The sequence below is a fragment of the Cyprinodon variegatus genome, unplaced genomic scaffold (assembly GCF_000732505.1).
Source record: "Cyprinodon variegatus isolate N-32 unplaced genomic scaffold, C_variegatus-1.0 Scaffold147, whole genome shotgun sequence".
Lineage (NCBI taxonomy): Eukaryota > Metazoa > Chordata > Actinopteri > Cyprinodontiformes > Cyprinodontidae > Cyprinodon > Cyprinodon variegatus.
The window spans coordinates 1,004,892-1,023,902 of record NW_015150600.1 but is presented as its reverse complement, the minus strand read 5'-3'; the positions used below and the strand labels follow the sequence as shown (position 1 = coordinate 1,023,902).

The window sequence follows — 19,011 nt, the reverse complement described above, 5'->3', positions numbered from 1 at the left end:
CATTCTTACTGGAAGTCAACATTTTCATCATCACTGCATGTCACCAGCCCTCCGCCATGTCACCAACATGTCAGCTATTCTAATTAGTCCTGAAAGGCGTCTGTTATATCTACTGTACGTCTGAACAATGATTTAAAACAGCTTGACATAAAAAAAAACTTCATTTTAGTCCACATGTGTCAATATAAAGCTATCTTTTTCATTATGCAGATTTCATAATAGGAAAAAAATAAAAACTATGTCACTGAAGAATAATTTATGTTCTGATTCTGAAATAAAAAAATATATTTAACAACAGGGACACCTTGTGGTAGTTTTTGACTGATGCACTGTCATTAAAAGCTTAGTAAATCCTAATCTCACATCTCAGATAAGAGCAAGACACAAACATCTAAAGTTACGCTGTTTGTTTTTGGCCAGGAACATGGGGACTAGAATGAAACACTGCAATTATGTTCGATCCAACAAATTAAAAGATATTGACTTCAAATGCAGCTACGTCTGTGCACATATTCAGCCATGATTTTAGAAAGAAATCACCAGAATCACTCTAAAAAAAAAAAAAAAAGAATAAACATGTTATTCAATAAAAATTTGTTCATATGGGATTACATTTGTCCTTTTTGCACTGTTTGTACCACTATTGCATTGGAGCAAAATGGTCTTGGCCTCAGGTCTTTCTGCATGGTATTTATAGGGTACTCTGGCTTTCTTTACCATCCAAAAACACAATGTCTCTAACTTGCCCTAAGGTGCGGGTGTCCCTGTGATGGACTGGTTACCTGAGCAACCTATACCCAAAGACTGCCGAAGCTACAGTGGGCATTGTGACCGAGATGGACAAATTATTACAGGAGTTGGATGGTTGTCATATCATTAGCTGATTCTACTTAAACAGCTAATTTTGGACTGAAGCAGACCCAGGAGAGCAGGTGATTGAAATGAACATGACAGAATTTCCTTTATCACTATTAGAAACACTGGCTCAAACCAAAAAAAAAAAAAAGAAAGAAAGAAAACTACACTTCTTTACTTCCTTTATGTCTTTTTTTTTCATAGCTCACCAGCTCTGTTATACTTTAAATTATGTCTCCATCCATAGCCTCTGTTGATACCGCGTACCTTCTGTGGCCACAAGTAATTAAAAAGAAAAAACCTCCTGGTTTAAAATTGAATTGCTGTACCAGTGATAGAGATCTTCATTTATATTTACAGATTTTTATCACAGCACACCTGGCTATTACTACCTGTTCCCAAAGACACACACACCTTAAAATAAAAGCAGATTATTATACAAATTGAAACATCAATATTTTACCGCTTGTGCATCCCAGGGGAGCAGATATACAAACAAACAGGAACACCTAAGGGCAGTTTAAAGACATTAAACCTTATACTCTACTATTTGTTTGGGCACACACACAGGTACGTAGAACACGCAAACTCCCTGCAGAAAGACCCAGGCAAGTTCATAGCCAGAACATTCTTGTTGCAGGGCACCAGTGTTACAAACTGCACCACTATGCAGCACTACATTTTAAGCATAAACAATATATTTATCTGTAACTTATTAAGTGTATATGGCTGAATAATAAGCAGAACTGTTAATATTTTTCTATATCATATTAAAGGTATAGAGGACAATGTTTTATTTCCAGGTGGATCATCTAAATAAGTGGTCCTCCTAACTATCAATCATTCAGGTGATATGTTTACATTTCCCCAGTTAGCTATCTTTTTCTCCACATGCACGCTAACAGGGGTATATCTGTGGTGAGCTACAGTTTCAGACAGTCATTGAAGCTCACTTTTCTTACCGAGGTTTTCTGAAAATGGCCGAGAGGCATAAAAGAAAAAGTGTCTATGAAGTGTATGAGAAAAAAAAAAGGCCTCAGAAGAGGCAGCTATATCCCGCAATGCTTTGCCCATAGAGCTCTTCTTGCAAAGCATTATTGGATTTGTGGTCACAGCGGCTAATAAGAAAGATGGCGCAGGCACCGTGCTGCGGAGGAGGATTTACATGACCAACGGAGAGAGCAAAAAGCAGTTATCATCTGTCCAAACGGTAAGTTAACTGAGTTAGCTATAAAGTCCACTATATGGTCCTCCCTCTATATAGAGATTGAGGGATTTATGGGTTTGGGCGTATGTTCAGACACAGTAAGCTTGTATGAGCTATGAGAAGAGTAACTTTTAAACAGAGCATGCACGAGGAGAAATAGCTTGAGCATGCTCTATCACACCTTTAGTAGGTGTTCGTTGTCAGGAGCAGGTACAGGGTTGTACATGTGCATTTTTTTAAGTGGAGAGGGCGGGTCTTATAAAAAAGTTGTGAAAATCCTCCACAATACCTTTAATATAGTCTTAACTTTTTTTCATAGAAAGGGTGATTGAAGAGCCCCCTTCCTTCCCAGAAGGAAGTGAAAGCTTTGTAAATCATGTATTTAGAGCCACTGAGGGCACGCCAGTCAATTGAAAAGATGTTTTTAATTGAACGCTGTAAGATCAAGCCTCTGATTCTTTAGCTGTGGAGGCCAGAGGAGGAACTACAGTAAAATGTTGGTCTGTTACCTGGTTCACATCATTGTTTAGAAGCTAAAAGAAATTTCGTTTTGAACAGCTTTCAGACAGTAAATGAGCAGCATCTCAGCAGTGAAATTAACATTTCATTTCCATAAAGTGCAGCAGTGATCAAATGTAAACAGCGTAGGAGAAAAAACATGGTGCAAAACGCATTGATATGGAAGTCCAGTGCATTGCAAGACAAATATATATGGTGCAAATATGCACTAGAAGGAAGAAAAAAAGAAACCCCCCCAATGGCTTTGTTGCCATTCAAACCCAGGTTTAAAGCCTTGCAGGGCAGCCTAAAACCCACTTCTCTCATTAAGCCATAAAAAAGAAAGAAATAAAATAATAAACAGCCAGTTCAGGTGTTTTATAAAATATGTGAATCAGGAAATTGTCTATATACCAAACTGAACGATTGTAGTTCTCTACTTAAAAAAGCACTCATATAAAAATGGAAAAATTTTCTTTTTTTTTTATTTATATTTTTTTTATTTAAAAATGCAATGTATAACATGGATGCATAAAAACCTCATTTTATTTCAGTGTTAATTTCTGTTAAATTAACAGATTATAATTAAAAATGTCTCCGGATCTTTACTGGTTGATGATTTTCTTTATTCAGACCCCCTGATTTTTAATTGGTTACCCATGCCCTGGGGCCTCAATATGGCTAAGTCCGCCACTGAGTTTTCCCTTCAGTATGTCATGAGACCGCTTTTTTCTTGCTCAACTACAAGCCCCATGATCCTTTGCGGCGACCCAGTCGTTATCATGACACATCTTCAACATAAGGAAAACCTTCCTCTCTGTATGAGCGTTTTATTTGTTAACCTTGGAGTAGGGGTGAATTAATTTGTCTCAGTTTGAGAAGTAAACTTTACCTGGTCTCACCCGGCAGATAATATCCACCAATTAATGTTTGCAATAAGTTGTCTACAGCTACCTTTGACACTCGCGAGCTCGCTGTTAGAGAGGGCTTTACGAGCTAGTTGCAGCTAGCGCAGCTAACCAAGAAGACCCGTAAAGTCGGGGTGCCACATTCACCTCAAACTGCCGCTGACAGGATCAAATTTTGACTTCATATCTGTGTGGTTATGACACAGAATAACGACAAAAGGTAGGAAGCGTTTTTGATATACGTTTGGGTCTAAAAAACAGCTGGCAACGAGCTAAAGTTGACAGCTAACTTAACGTCCTGTTACACCTGAGTGCAAATAGAAACATGAATATAATGAGTGCACGTTTGCTGTTAAAACGGGGAAAGATTTGTTCTTAATGTTGCATTTTATTGGGAGAATGGTGACATTGTCACGTATGGCGTCAAACGATAGGTTTAATGGGTTAGCTTGTGAAACGTTATCACGTGAGATGGGACAACACAGGAAGCTTCTATTAGTTAACTCTCTCTATTATCACTACTTACCACCAAATATTCACACGCAGTCTGCGTGAGCAATACATTAGTAATCATTGTTTTTTACTGTGACCTTAATGCCTGCTAGTAAGAGTTGAAATTATTCTTGAACCCGTGGAATATGGGTCATACGGAAGAAGATTAGGGCCACTGAGAAAAAAAAAAGTAAACTGATTTTTAAATATTATTTCAGTTTAATATGGGAAAACTCAGAATTCTGACTTTAATGTCAGAATTCTGACTTTAATCTCAAAATTTTTACTGTAATCTCAGAATTCTGACTTTAATCTAAGAATTCTGACTTGATCTCAGAATTTTGGATCTTAATGTAGATGGGCACCATGAAGGAAGAGATGTGGGAGCACTCAGCTTCAAAAAATTGATCTCAGAATACTGACTTTTTTTCCCCAAAATTCTGACTTTAATCTCAGGATTCTGACTTTTTTTTCTCAGAATTTTGGCTTTAAATCTCAGAATTCAGACTTGAATCTCAGAATTTTGGATCTTAATGTAGATGGGCACCATGAAGAAAGAGATGTGGGAGCACTCAGCTTCACTGACAAAGATGTAAGCTGTTTGGGAGGGCCACTAACACATTGGTGGAAAATGAAGGAATTAGGCGACTTTTTACGCCCGAGGAGTCCCCAGTTATCCTATTTCATTAATGGAAGAGCAGAAGGTGAATAAAACAAAAGACCTAGTTTAGTCTCTAAAACAGACATGGCTACGGCTTGATGCTAACATGTTTGTTAGCTGTCAGTCTCTAAAACAGACATGGCTACGGCTTGATGCTAACATGTTTGTTAGTTAGAATTCTGAGATTAAAGTCAGAATTCTGACTTTTTTTGTCATATTATACTGATATAAAATTCAAAAATAATTTAACTTTAAAAAAAATTTAATTGGCCCTAATCCTCTTCCGTAGGATCAGGATGTATGAAAGACAACAAATATTCACCCAGAGATAAATCGAGTTTGATGAAAAGTTGTGAGATAGGGATGCGTCCTCTTGAGCTAATGTGGCTTTCTTAAGTTTTTTTTTTTTTATGTTTTGTCCCCTCCTATTGGATTTGTTTCATTCCTTATCTCTGCAGTATGTTCATTATGGAGGTCATTTATCAGCTTGTATTACTTCATCCTCATCTGTTAAAGTGGCCTATATTCGATTTAGTAATTTAATCAATCAGCTGCCACCTTATGCTGACCGAGCACTTAAAACACATGTTTAAATGTCAAGCTTATTATAGAACAAACACATTTAATACATTTGTCTAGATTTATCAAACGGTGCCTTTCAAAGGTATTCATGCACAGTGGTGTCAAAAGTACACACATTTGTTACTTAAGTAGAAGTATATATACTGCAGTTTAAAAACATTCTGGTAAAAGTTGAAGTATCAACTTCACCTCTTTACTCAAGTAAAAGTGAAAAAAGTATGTGCTCCAGAAACTACTTAAAGTATAAAGTAACCTTAAAAAAAAAAAAAAACAGCCAGATGCCAATATATGAATTGAAAGCTCAATTTTTACAACTATTTGGAAAAATTCTTTGAGATAGGGCCTAGAATGAGAAAGGTCTTTCAGACATTTCAACTTTATTTTCTGAATCGGACATTATAGCAAGGAATAGACAATTCATGTTTGCAGTCTGAAGAACACCTGCTTGCTTCTGATGATTTCCTTTAGCTTACCAAAGAGTGTTTGCGTTCTCTGACTCATCCAATTACACTAGTTTTCACTAGATGTGGATGGCGCCAATGATCTGCTTTGGATGGTGCACATGACGTGAAATAAATATTTACAAACATTAAACTGAAGCCAAGAGTAACGAGTAACGTTTGTTTTAAAAATTTAAAGGATATAAAGTGCGGATACTTGTGGTAAAATGTAATGGGTAGAAGTCAGAAGTAGGAAGAAATATAAGTAATGGAGTAAAGTATAGATACCTAAAAAGTGTACTTAAGTACAGTAACAAAGTATTTGTACACTGTTACTTGACACCTCTGTTCATGCACAATCAACATTTTCAGAGTAAAAGCATCACTGTATTTTATAAAGATTTCATGATGGATGCACCGAATTGGGAAGTTGAAAGGAATTATATTTGGTTTTCAAAAGGTTTTTACTCATTGAAAGGTCAGAGAGGAGAAATCCCAACTTCCTTCAGAAGAAGCATTAGTAACTACTAAGTTAATTTGTGTTTAACCACCTGGGTAGTAAAAATGCACTGCACATTACCCTGAAAACGCACACAAAAAAACCTTGATGGTGCATGTGAGGGTGCAGGTTCTTGCTAAGATTGGGGAAGTGGGGTCAGCATCTTGCTATGGGGATGCTTCCTCCATGGAAGCTGGTTAGTTAGAAAAATTGATAAATCTCAATACATAACAGTCGTTTGCAAAACCCAGAGATGGCAATAGAATTTAAATATAGCAGGAAGTTCATATTCTAACTGGACAATAACCCTCGGAATTTACAACTAGCCCTACAGTGATTTCTCATTCCTATTTAGATCAAAGTATGTTTGCCTGTATAATGACCAGGTCAAAGTCCAAACCTAAATCCAATTAAACATTTGTGGTAAGGCTGAATGCAAGCTTGTTATACAGAAACTCATCCAATGTTTCTGAGCTTTAGCTGTTTTCCCTAGAAGTAAATGTTAAAATGTTATTTTTTTTAATATCAAAGCTTTTGGGAGACAAAGGATGTGCAATTGCAGCAGAAAGTTGTTATGCAATGTCCCACAATTGTTAAAAAGAAGGTTCATGTTCCTAAGTGCTTTAGAAAGCACTGTTTGTACAGAAACTCTTTTTGAAGACTACTAGCATGTTTTTTTCTCTCTGTGTAATGTATCTGTCCAGCTAGCACATCATCACCTTGCTCAATCACATTTTGAAGCTCTGTGAAAGCTCACCTTTAGTTTCACCCCTCTAGTTTCTGTCTATCAGCATTATATAATGCTTGGCAGTTTCCCACTAATCAAGCTGACTTCATGGTTTAAGGAAAAGAGCCCTTAATCATAACCTCTGACTGCCTTGCTTTGATGCTCTACTTAGCTGTGTGATTGCTTGAAAGTTTGCCTCTTTTCATGCACTCTTCTTTTGATTTGCTACAAGCTGCTGAACTATAACCTGATTTCTTTCCTATCAGAATAAATCCTGTGAGCCTTCGTGTTTTTCAATTTTTTTTTTTTTTTTTGTTGTGTGTTCTGCTTACCTGACCTTGACGAGTGAAGGGGTTTTTTATTTAGATGTAAACCGGATTCTTATCAAAAGCATTTATTCTGTCTTTTCTTTGCAGCAAGTTGGCAGAAGTACCGGCGTGAGTTTACAGGCCACAGGCAAGGATGAGCAGATCCATCTCATGGTTTTCCATGAATCTCACCTGGAGTGGGATTGTTTTGTGAAGCTAGGGTGGGGGAAAGGCCATCAGCATCAGCCATGAATCTCCATCAAGTCCTTACCGGGGCTGTCAACCCTGGGGACAATTGCTTCTCTGTCGGGAGTGTTAACAATGTGCCTTTCACGGTAAGATATTTCAAGCTGTAAAAATATTTCCCTTTCAGCATTTTTAGATGCTCTGGTTCTTAAAGAGGTGGTAAAACCTCTTAATTTGAAAGCCAAATGTATTTATGAAATGAGGGGGAGAATAAATAAAATAACCATAATATTTATGGAATTGTTTTGGTTTTAGCTCCTAAAAAACGCTCTTAGATTGGCTATAGTCTTGTTTTGCTTGATGATGAGTTTTACATATTGCAAGATAATGACCCTTGCCACTACCCCCAATTTTTCATTTATAAGACAACCACTGCAGGGTAAGATCTTTCTCTAAGTAAAGCTCACTCACTGTGAATCACAGCTCATGTGAGGATCCCCTTTTTAAGATAAATACAGACATAGCTCAAATGAATCTGATGAGTAAATTTGTCCCATCTCCAGCCAAAAATGTAGGTCAGCTGAGCCTTCATGGCTGTATCTGAGTGCAATGCTTATATCTCTCTCCTTTTTTTTTTTTTATCTCTCTGTATCTTCTGTTAGGCCTATGCGTCAGGTTGTGACGTGGTCATTTTAGGAAGTAATTTTGAGCGCCTGCAGATCATCCCTGGAGCCAAACATGGAAATATCCAGGTCGGTTGTGTCAACTGCTCACAGCGAGATGGACAGGTAAGAATCCATGTCGATAAAGCATGGTCTCTGTTCTCTCAGATATATCTACAGGCTTTCTCCATCTGATAGAAAGTTCAATTCATTTTAATCAGTTCTAAAGTAGGCATCTTTAATAAAAATTAGGTTGGAAAAAAAGTCAAAAAATCTTCATAGCACATCAAATATTTGCAGCTTTCTTTCCACAAAGACAAAAAACAAATGTAAAAAAACAAAAAGCATTTGCTTATTTTAAAATTAATAGTATTTTTCATGAAAGTTTTTTTTTGGTAGAGATATAGAGATAACTTCCCTACCAGTTTGGTTCAAATGTCTGAAGGCAAAGGATATGATTAGAGGCCATTTGTACATTGACATTTTTTGATTGTTGGCGGTGTGTGTTGGCTATAAACTCTTCTGTTGGCAACATCAAAGGGTGGTTTAATTAACCTTAGATGCACAGCCTACCAATACCTATGCTCTTCTATAAGTGAGATAAAAAAATGACCCCAATAAAATGTATATATATTTTCATCCACCATTTTGCTGTGGTGAATTGTGCTAAGAAGCCAAACACTCTTTCCCTTTTTCTCTGACATGGATGATCATAGTCATGCTGCCAATGAGCACATCTCAATGAGATGCTCTGCAAGGGAAACACTGGTGAAGCAGTTACTACCATTGGAAAGATGTGTTTGTTTGTTTTTTTTCATACTGTTGTTGATAGCCTGAGGTTTTCTTTTACTGCTGGTTTAGTGAATCCTGGGTGGATTGTGATAGAACTTATATTCTTGAAATCTGTAAGATTCCTGCCCTCTGCAGACATGTTAATTGTCACATTTTAGTAAGCTTTCTGAGTTCTACATATGTCCATGTTACACAAAGGGAAAGAGTAATGAACTAAATTCCTCCCTTGGGCCCGGGGTTATGGCCTTAAAGATCTATGACAATGTAAACAGAGTTTACATTGTCATAGATGAATAACAATTGTTCAGTGGGTGAAATGGACGTACAGAGAAGTTCAAACCCCATCGACACCTTCTTTCTCTGCAAATCTCACAATTCTAAACTTTCACCATGAAACGGGCGACTCCAAATGAAGGCCCGAGTTGACGTTAACTTAGGGATGTTGCCTTATTTGGTTCTGGCCTGTATTTTGTCACACCTTGAAATTGACATACAGACCAGCCCACTGGTTCACTGACCCAAGAACATGAATAGAGGTAGATGTAAGACACCAGTTTAGCTGTTTATCCTACAGTTGGGTTTACTTCTACAAGAATTACAAAGCAGGCAGTTTCTCTATTGAAAATGAGCTAGGGCCAAGGGCATAAATACAGTGTTCCAGACTGTGCGGAGAAAGGGGAATTTTTTTACAATCTTCCCAAGGATCCGAAGACTCGACAGGCATGGATTATTTTTGTCTATCAGAAGATCCCTGCAAAGTTTGATGCTCAGCTGTTTGCTCAAAGCATTTTACCAAAGAAAGCTTTCAAAATCTTGGACAGTTCAATGCAGGATTTGCTAAACTTCTTTTACTGAAACGAGGGGCTGTTCCGACCGTAAGGCCATCACAACCACAAGCTGTAAGTAATATTCTGTTTGGAATACCGGAACTCAGCAGAGAGCCATGAGCCGCCCGTCCTCAGCCAGAAGAGATGGGCTGGTGGCCGGTAAGGCAGGCGGGGGGAAGCACGGGGCCGCCTGTGTCCAGGTTCCAGTCACAGGATCGCGTTCGGTCGCTCCGTCCCAGCTGGCTCCCTGCCGCCTACCGCCTGGGTTCCCGGACCAGCCCCGGAGCTGGCGGCTCGGTTCGAGTGCCCAGCGTGTTTCGAATACGTGCTGCACTGTAGTTGACCAAAATCCCAGAAGATTTTGAGATTGTTGCTATGATACATCTTTGTTCAGCAACTTTTCTCGTTTTGAACAAACCAATCAGTGCACAGCTCATCTAAATATTCATTAGCATACCATGAAAAGAAGAAAACCTGTTTCATTCTAGGGCTTATAACCAGGCTTACATTAGTGCTCATACAACAGCAAATATGCCATTTTCAGCCCAACCAATGTTACACACCCTATTCAGAGACCTTAAGGACCAGCACCAAATACCCGATATAATCATTCTATGACCCCGTTAAGAGGTTCACTTCTTCTCCTCGATTCCTCCAGAGTCTGGGATCTTGATTTCCAAATAGAATAAAAAATTTACTCATTTGTGGTAAGGCTAAAAATGTATCTCAAAGGAGTAATTGGATCACTATTTATTTCCTCTTAAACACTCCTGAGCTTAGTTTAGAAATGACAAAAAATGAGGACTGCCAAAGTTGTGATTAGATTTCAAAATCATCTTAAAGCTGTTCTAACAGTTTTTCCCTCCACTCTGCTTTACATCAAAGTGAACACCTTGGTAGAAATGACCTGAGCAGCTTAGCTGCCTTTCTATTTGATTTTTATGAGACATAATGTATTTGGTTTGCTTTAGCTATAAACTGTCCATCAAATATTTCAGTCTATAAATCCATGCTAAATATTCACATTTTAAATAGATTTTTTTTTTTTTTATTGCCAATTAAGGGCGGAACAAGTTGTTGTTATTCTTTTTAAATATTCAAATTTGTTGAGATTATCTTTAACAACAGACTCACTTCAAAGATAACTGAAAATACTATTTGTTGCTCTGGTGCTGAATTTCTCTCCATTTATGCATGTAACCTTCTACTGTCCTCTTTTACTAAATATAGACTCTTTGTTTGGTTTGGGTACAAGAACATAGAATAGTAATCCCTTGCATTTCTTGAAAGCATGACAAAGCAGCCCTTCCTTAATTCTTGGTGCATACAGTGAAACCTCTGTTCCATTTATTGAGTGATTAGGTGTTGTCACTCTAAAGGGCAAATCAGAGATTGAACAGAAGAAATTAAGTAATGCCTCATCAGTTGTGTTTTAATTGTGGAGGGCAGATTAAACAGCAGACCAGCGTGATGGGATTTCAAATGAATAAAAACTGTTGGCTCATGCTTTTGCTGCTGTGCTCGTGATGTTTAATCCAATTCTTTTGGGTCAAAAGTATCCACCCTTGCCTCCAGAGCGGATCTGTTTAGGAATGTAGGAAAGTTGGCAGGATTGTCATTCAGCCTTTCTTGCTACTGTGCATATCTGCAGTACTACACCAAATGTACTCGCTAGTTATCAGCGGTGCCCTTATTAGGGAACGTTTAGGTGTCACTGATTTGTCGTCAAATTATTTTCTTATTATTTGTTATAGTTGAAGAGAACCTTTACATTTTAAGGCCTTCCTATTTGCTTCTAAATAGCTCCTATTTTTTTCTTAATCAGTGGAATAATATGAAAGCAATGTTGCGAAGCTGTGAAAATAAATCTACTTGAGAGCAGTTAAAATGTGGGAGTGTAGAGTTCCAGCTATGCTGTCAACTCAGAACCTTTTTATCGTCTGTTTCTGTTAGTTTAGCAGCATACTGCTGTTTCATATCTAAACTAAAAATAGGTGATATATTCTATAAAGTTCTTTTAGGCCTAACATAAAAACACAGAATTTTATGTCTTGAATTCGAATCTAAACCTATTACTTTAAACAGAGTTTGTATACTTCTCTGTCCAATCCTGCCTGACTGGAAGGATATCCGTGTGACCAAGCTTTGGCATGTGACCGCTTGTAGACTTTTCTTCCTAACATACATAAACATGCATGTGATTTTTTTTTTCTCCCTTTACTCCTGACTTTATGACTTGCATCTAATATTTCAGGCATTTACTCAGTTTAAAGTTATCTGTGTATTTAGCTTTGTATTTAATCTAAAGATTGGAGCTATAGACAGAATATTTCAGCCTTTGTGTTTTTGTTTTTAATACAGCTAACCTGCTTTCAGGTTTTCTGACCCTATTAGGCGTTTATATGATGATGAGAAAGCTTATTAGGTCTGAACTTTTTATTTATTTTTTGTTTTTGTGGCCTTTCTTTGAAAGTAGGTAGACAGGAAATGGGTTTGAAATAGAAGCGGAAAGAAAATTGGAAAAAGGTCAACAGGCCTTGATTTGAACCTGTGATGGCCCTGCAGGGGACTATGGCCCTCTGAATGGGTCACCTGCTTTACCCCAGTACCATGCCCTCTCAAATCCATTTTTAAAAATGCACACACACACGAAACCTAAGGCTACAGTACTTCCAGTCAGTCAAGATCATGTGCAACTAGCTCATATATTTTAATTTTTAAATTGTTGCTTAAGTCCTTAATCCTCTTTTTCTGACAGATTGCAGCTTCCTATGGAAGCATCGTTTGTGTCTTTGAGCCAATTCAGCACCAAGATCAAAAGTATACTTCATCAACTGTAAGTGGTCTACAGTGTTTTCTATACCATTGCTTGTGTTATAATTATGTGTAGGTATCTTTTTTCAGCTGGGTAGTGCGTAGCTGTCAGTGTTCTAAAGAAAAAATATCAGAGTTACCATTAAAAAGTGTGAAGAAGTAAAATAATGCCGCACACGTCCGTCCCTCTGCAGATGTTCCCTAGTTTTATCTCACCATCTGTGCAGCTTGATCACATGTGACTCTTATGACTTACATCTGTTAGTTTTTGTTCAACTTGTGGCATTTCTGAAATAGCTGAAAAAACGGTAGTTGCTTCTTGACTGAAATGGGATTGATTTATTTTTATTTATCTTTTTTTATAATTCTCTTGTTACAGAAACTAAGCTGTCAGTGGCAGAAGACTGGGCAGTTTGTTTTAGAGTCAATGGTACGAAACTTGGCTTGGCACCCCACAGGTACTTCCACACAGTCTCCTCATTATGTTAAACATTCACATTAAAGAACTGGAACTGCTCTAGAAAAAAAAGAGCTTATTTCAATAAACTGGAATATCATAAATTCAGTATATCAATCTAATAGGTAGAGGTGACGTATAGATTTAACTACAGAAATATTACACAGGCATTTTGTTTTGATTTGATTATTGTTGCTTACATTTAAAAAAGGAAAACAAAATCAGCTTCTGAGAATGAAACATATCAGACCAAAAATTAAGAAATATCTAATCTAAACAGATAATGCTTTTTTCAGCTGGAACATGAAATTATCATCTCCATAATGTCAGCAGAAGGAAGCATGAAGAACTCTAAACTTTTTGATAGACTGCCTCTGTAACTTTGGGTTTAAAAAAACAAAACTCTGCAGCAGCTGATGAAATGACCCTTTAATCAGCCCTTACAGTTATGACTTCCTGTTAAACTTGAAGCAAAGAAGCTTTTACTTTCATCAATAGTCCTGTGATCTTTCTCCTTAGCCTAAGTAAAATACGGACATTGTCTTTGGTTCAGGAATCACAGTTCTTAAAATGGGAATATGCCAGCTGTATCCCATGTCTTGGATTTCCACAGCAAGTGCTTCAATGGGCTTTATTTCACTGCCTTCTTTGCTAGGAACTTTTTTTTTTAAAAAAATTTTCCATTTAGGAATCCGTTGAGCCTGAGGACCCGAAATGATTCAGATTCTTTGTCATTTTAATGAGTAAAACAAAAAAGTACAGTTCAAGCCTGTGAGCACTGATATAAAATAATGAACAACAGGCAGACTCTATAGAAAGAGGACAAAAAAAAAAGATTTGGTGAAAGAGATGGCAGTAGGGAACAAACCATGGTTATGTCTTTTGCTGCAATAACAATTATTTGGCAAATTGATTAAACTGTTCATTATTTTTTCAATTAATCAATAATAAAATAGCCAAAGATTCCTTAAAGAACACTTTTTACAAAGTTAAACCAGGTTAAACTAAAGCTTTTCCACTTGAGTTAATCTTAAATGTTAAATGTTTGTGTATTGTTACAATTTTGATATACTTACTGCTCTAAGTGGGTAACTCTGTCAGCTAAAGGCATGTTTTAGAGTCTCTATACTCTAGTTAACGATTAATACTAAATTAGTTGACCATAATTTCAATAATAGATTCATCAGATTAATTGTTTTAAACCCTAGTTATGTCACTGTAACAGTAGAGACTTCACCGTAGTGCTCGTTATTTCATGGTGGCAATTTTGCATGACAGATTTTATAGGAAAACTCTGTCCTTGGTTTGAACAGTTATCTTTTTACAAATGACCTCTGTGACCTGCGCTGTTTGTGGATGGAGTCAGAGTCTGTCTGTAGATGAAATGGTCAAGTCAGCAGTCTGTCCCACTATTGTGTGAGGCATAACCTGAGCCTGCAGTCTTATTTCTGCTTTAAAACTCATTTGATATTCAACATTTCTATGAATATGGGTCCTATAATGCCATATTTATCCAATTAAAAATATATAATTGCTTGAAATATATATTATATATGTAATGAATCTGAGTTTCACTATCTGACTGATTAGAATCATATATTGTTTGAGGTGTAGCTGTTAACTTATTTTGCTGCTTACATAAACATATGTTTAGTTTATGACTGGATGTTAAGGATCCTGAAACAGAGAATATATTTGTTGTGTTCAGATGGTACTCTGTTAACTGGCTCTGGCAGCCTTCAGCTGTGGTCCAATGCTGATGGGAAAGATGACGATGAAGGAAGGGAAAAACCAACAAGAGCCACAGAACGACACTCTGATTCTGGCTGGAGGTGTATCTGGCAGAGCAAGTAAGAAAGGAGTGAAATAATTTTGTTACCTTACAATTACTTGATATTTTATACACTCCTAATTTATGATATTTGTCCTATTACAGCATTGAATAATAAACCAGCTTAAATAATCAAATAAACATTAAGCACCAATTTGTGGTTAATTATCTTAAAATTCCTGTAATATGCTGTTTTTCTTTCATAAGGACTGCATCTCCAGTCAGCCTAATTAAGTTCTCACCTGATGGGCAGTTCTTTGCTACTGCTGGACAGGTAAGTGTATGCTTATAAAGGCACCAATATTACAGTGAAATCCTTTAGTTTAAAACTTTGATAGCAAAGCTGCTCTGCGTTGTTTAGATTGGTGAATTTACCTCTTTTCAGGATGACTGTCTGGTGAAGGTGTGGTACAGCACAAACAAGTGGAAGTCATGTGTTGCACAGCTGTTTACTCCACCAGACCCTAGTATGAGTGTGCAGGGAGAGCTGGGCTTTTCCTTCATCTACCTGGCCCATCCTCGCTCCGTTACTGGTTTTTCCTGGAGAAAGACCAGCAAGTACATGCCACGGTATGAATACTAACATGCTTTCATTTTACAGCCCTTCATTTGCTGCTCTGGGAGATTCCCATTATCTAATATAGCTCCATGTTAACTCTACATGTAAATAAGAAAAGCTAAGTAATCTAACTGCATCTATTACATCTATTTTTAGTGACCTGTTGGTTGAACCTTTTTTAATAAGATGAACTAGAAGTGTAATCTGCTTTTAAATCACTACATAGTGTAGAGAGTCAAATATATATTAATTATAATTCTTGTAAAGTGTTTGGAATTGATTAAAATCTGCTAAATTTAGGTGCTATTAATGAATTAGATTTAGTTACTAGAAACTAGATTTGAAGAGATCTGGATTTTTTTTTCTTAATGCTCAGAACCATAAGAGGCAACTGCATGTTATAGCCCACTACTATAAGTCAACAGTTTAAAGAAACAACTTGTATTAAATTGCAAAGATCAATCATAATATGAAAACAATTTCCATAAATGCAGAATTTCTAAGCATGCTTTTCATAGCATTAGAGAAAAGTATTGTCTAGAAAGATAACTGTAATGTTCCTTAAGTTTTCTACAGCAAAGCAAATATGAATGAACAGAACGGGGAAAAAAATAAATGTTTTACTCATGCGGATTCCAATATTTCCAGACAGATACTGTAGCAAAACTACCATCTACGTAAATGCTCCTAGCCTGTCTCTTGGGAAAAGTCATTGCTATCTTTACTGTAGTGTATCTTTTTGCTTGTTCTTTAGCATCCATTCATCATGATATCAGGCTTTTTCAATGAACACATTTAGTTTTACTTCAATTTCTTAAAACATAAAGGCTTGTAGAGTCAACTTCAAGTCATTTTTCTTTTCTTAGGAAAGTATAGACCTTATGGGCTTGAGAGGAAGAAAACATAATCTGTTTAAAAAAAAAGTTTAGTATATTAAATTAAGTCCATGCTATCAATGTGACTTAGCTTCTAACTCGGATGGGTTCCTTTGCACAAGTTCTTTCATAGGTCTTAAATATTTGCTTATTGTTAAGAAGATATTTAGTTGGAGGATGAAGCATCAGATTGTAAGATAATTGACTTTATGCCTGAATGATTCATTGAGTCCAAGTTAAGCAGCAAAACAAACTAAAAATAGCCAAACTGCACAATATATTTGGGTAAAAACAGCCAGAGTTTAAAAAAATAAACAACAACAAAAAAAAAAGAACAGACCAGAAAATGCATTAGGCCACTTTAGGATAACAAAAATAACAGAGGATAGACCTCAATATTATTACAATTATTTACGAGACATAATTATTACCTGATTGCAGATACTTAAACCTGCTTTTGTCTATTGGAACATGTGCAGCAAAGCTCTCTTGTTTTAACCTAGTTGTGCCATTACTATAAATGGCAGTTCTGCAGAGCTCTTCAGTAGTTCCTTTTTGTCATCTTTCTTTTTTTCTCTGCTGTTATCTTTCTTTGTTTCTCCTTTTTCATTTCAGAGGGGCCGTCTGTAATGTTCTGCTCACCTGTTGTAAGGACAGTGTTTGCCGGCTGTGGGCAGAGACTCTGTTGCCAGGTGACAGCCTCATCTCTGGTTACCATAGCAGCCATCTTTCTACTCCTGATGGGGAGACGGTCAGATCTGCTGCCCCCTCTTCGAAACACCCATGCAATGGGAATACAGCTGGAATGTCATCACAAGAGGTGTGTAGCTCTGAATACCAGCAATGGTTACACAAAACAAAGGGTCATAATATAGCTAGAATTGATTTGACTTTGTGGGGGGAAATACTTAACTTTATAGATGAAATAAAAACGGTAGCACTGCAATGAAACAAGGAAGCTGCAAAATTTTACAAGCAAAAAAGAGAATGTGTGGCTTCATCGTGGTTGCTTTGTCATTACCTTTGTTCTTCTCCTGTTATATTTTGAAGCAGATTGTAGCTGACAGCCTAACGCTGTAATTCCCAATACAAACTAAAATCCATTTCATTTCAGATATTTAATGCAGTAACAGCGTTCACAAGATCTTATGGAGCCCAGACTACATTTAATTACAGAAAAAGGGAGCTAGCAGATTTTTTTTTTCTTCTCTTTGCCTTGAGGACGGTCTGAAAGAGAGCCTGTGTGGAATTATTCATTATAAGACTTACCATGCCTGGTGATGCAAGCTGGATAATATTATGCCTTCAAAAGTGCAGAAACTGTCAAACTATTATCAAGTCAGGTAGATGAGACGAAGATTAAAGCTGGGATGAAAATGACGTCTATTAAAGGATAGCCTCAAACAAATTTACATTTAACTTTAAGATGAATAAAATATATTTATTTCTGTTTCATAAATGGAATGAACAAAGTTTAGAATATTTATTTGGAAGCCTCACTTTATGGTTTCCTCCACAAAGTTAGTTAATATATTGTATTAAACAGTTTCTTTCTTCAATATTTTTTCTTTGGTGGAAATAGGAGAATATGACATGATAACTTGAAAGGTTAAATGAATATATTGATTAAATCAAAGGATTGATTTTCAAATCACTTTGAAATTCAGAACATGTTTAAATAATAAAAACACTTTAAAGAAAACTTTAGACACTATATCTGCAGATAAGTTCAACTGATTTTTAAAGTAGTACAAAATGTTCAACCAATAAGCTTTACTGTTGAATGTGTCCCTTGCAGTTCAGTTTCCAAGAATCGTGGCATTCGTCTTCTTACCGGGATATTCCTCAGCCGTCTTTGACTGGCGGCACGTCTCACCATCTGAACCGACACCATAACCACAGGAGGAGCAGCAACAGTGGAGCTCCTCACGCCAATGCTCTCTGCCACTTCCACATTGCAGCCAGCATTAACCCGGCCACAGGTGTGAAGCTAACACGTACATACTTTCTCTTTTTGAGTGAGACCTGAAGTTGGAGCTATGTTGGTAATCAATCCGATTAATCTGAAGTATTTACCTTTAACACTATCTGATTCCCAAAGTTAAGCACTTGATGATGTGTTCATTTTCATGTTTATATCTTGCAGCTAATAAACTAAATCCAAAATAAATTTCTCGCTAAAATTTTCACCTACATAAGATGAAGATTTTTAAATGTTTAAATGGGATTTCTTTTGGCTACAGCAGAAGGAAAAAAGTTTTAGTCAACCTCTGATTGTGCAGGTTCTCCTAGTTAGAAAGGTGAGAGGTCCGTAGTTTTCATTTTAAGTACACTTGAGCTATGAGAGAGAAAAAAAGAAAATCCAGGAAATCATGTAGTAGGATTTGCTTTGTGATTTGCTTTATAATAAATAAGTTTTTTTTTTTATTGTTAATAAAAATGTAAAGAAGTATTTGAAAAATATCAGCCTGTGTGTAATGAAGCTTTATAGCAGGGGTCTTCAATGTTTTCCAGGCCAAGGACCCCCAAACTGATGGCGAGATAGGGTGGGGACCCCTTAATTATATATATTGTATGAAATCTTGTTATATCAAACTGAACCTATAGTCACTTTATTACATATTGAGTAATGTAACAAAAGTATTGTGGATTATTAAAGTGTTTCTGATTCCTTGTTGATGGGACAGGTGTTGTGAATGAAATGGTGCCCAGCTTGAAATTGCTCTGTATTTAAAGACATTTTAAATGGTGGATAAAATTGCAGGGAGGAATATGAAAAAAAAAAAAATCTTATAAACCAAAACTTTCATGACCCCCATGCAGTACCTCTG

The 19,011-nt window shown here is 36.7% G+C and overlaps 1 protein-coding gene across 2 annotated transcripts in view; it reads left to right on the top strand.

Moving 5' to 3' along the window:
- The first annotated feature begins 3,335 nt into the window (after positions 1 to 3,335).
- Positions 3,336 to 19,011, top strand: part of dmxl1 (Dmx-like 1) — a 73,291-nt gene continuing 57,615 nt past the window's right edge. For both annotated transcript variants that reach the window (XM_015377134.1, XM_015377133.1), the window contains exons 1-10: positions 3,336 to 3,688; positions 7,286 to 7,512; positions 8,026 to 8,151; positions 12,403 to 12,480; positions 12,838 to 12,916; positions 14,624 to 14,765; positions 14,954 to 15,020; positions 15,132 to 15,316; positions 16,796 to 17,000; positions 17,979 to 18,162. In XM_015377134.1, the coding sequence (XP_015232620.1) occupies positions 7,426 to 7,512; positions 8,026 to 8,151; positions 12,403 to 12,480; positions 12,838 to 12,916; positions 14,624 to 14,765; positions 14,954 to 15,020; positions 15,132 to 15,316; positions 16,796 to 17,000; positions 17,979 to 18,162 (1,153 nt within the window). In that variant the 5' untranslated portion in view covers positions 3,336 to 3,688; positions 7,286 to 7,425. The remainder of the gene's footprint in view (positions 3,689 to 7,285; positions 7,513 to 8,025; positions 8,152 to 12,402; positions 12,481 to 12,837; positions 12,917 to 14,623; positions 14,766 to 14,953; positions 15,021 to 15,131; positions 15,317 to 16,795; positions 17,001 to 17,978; positions 18,163 to 19,011) is intronic.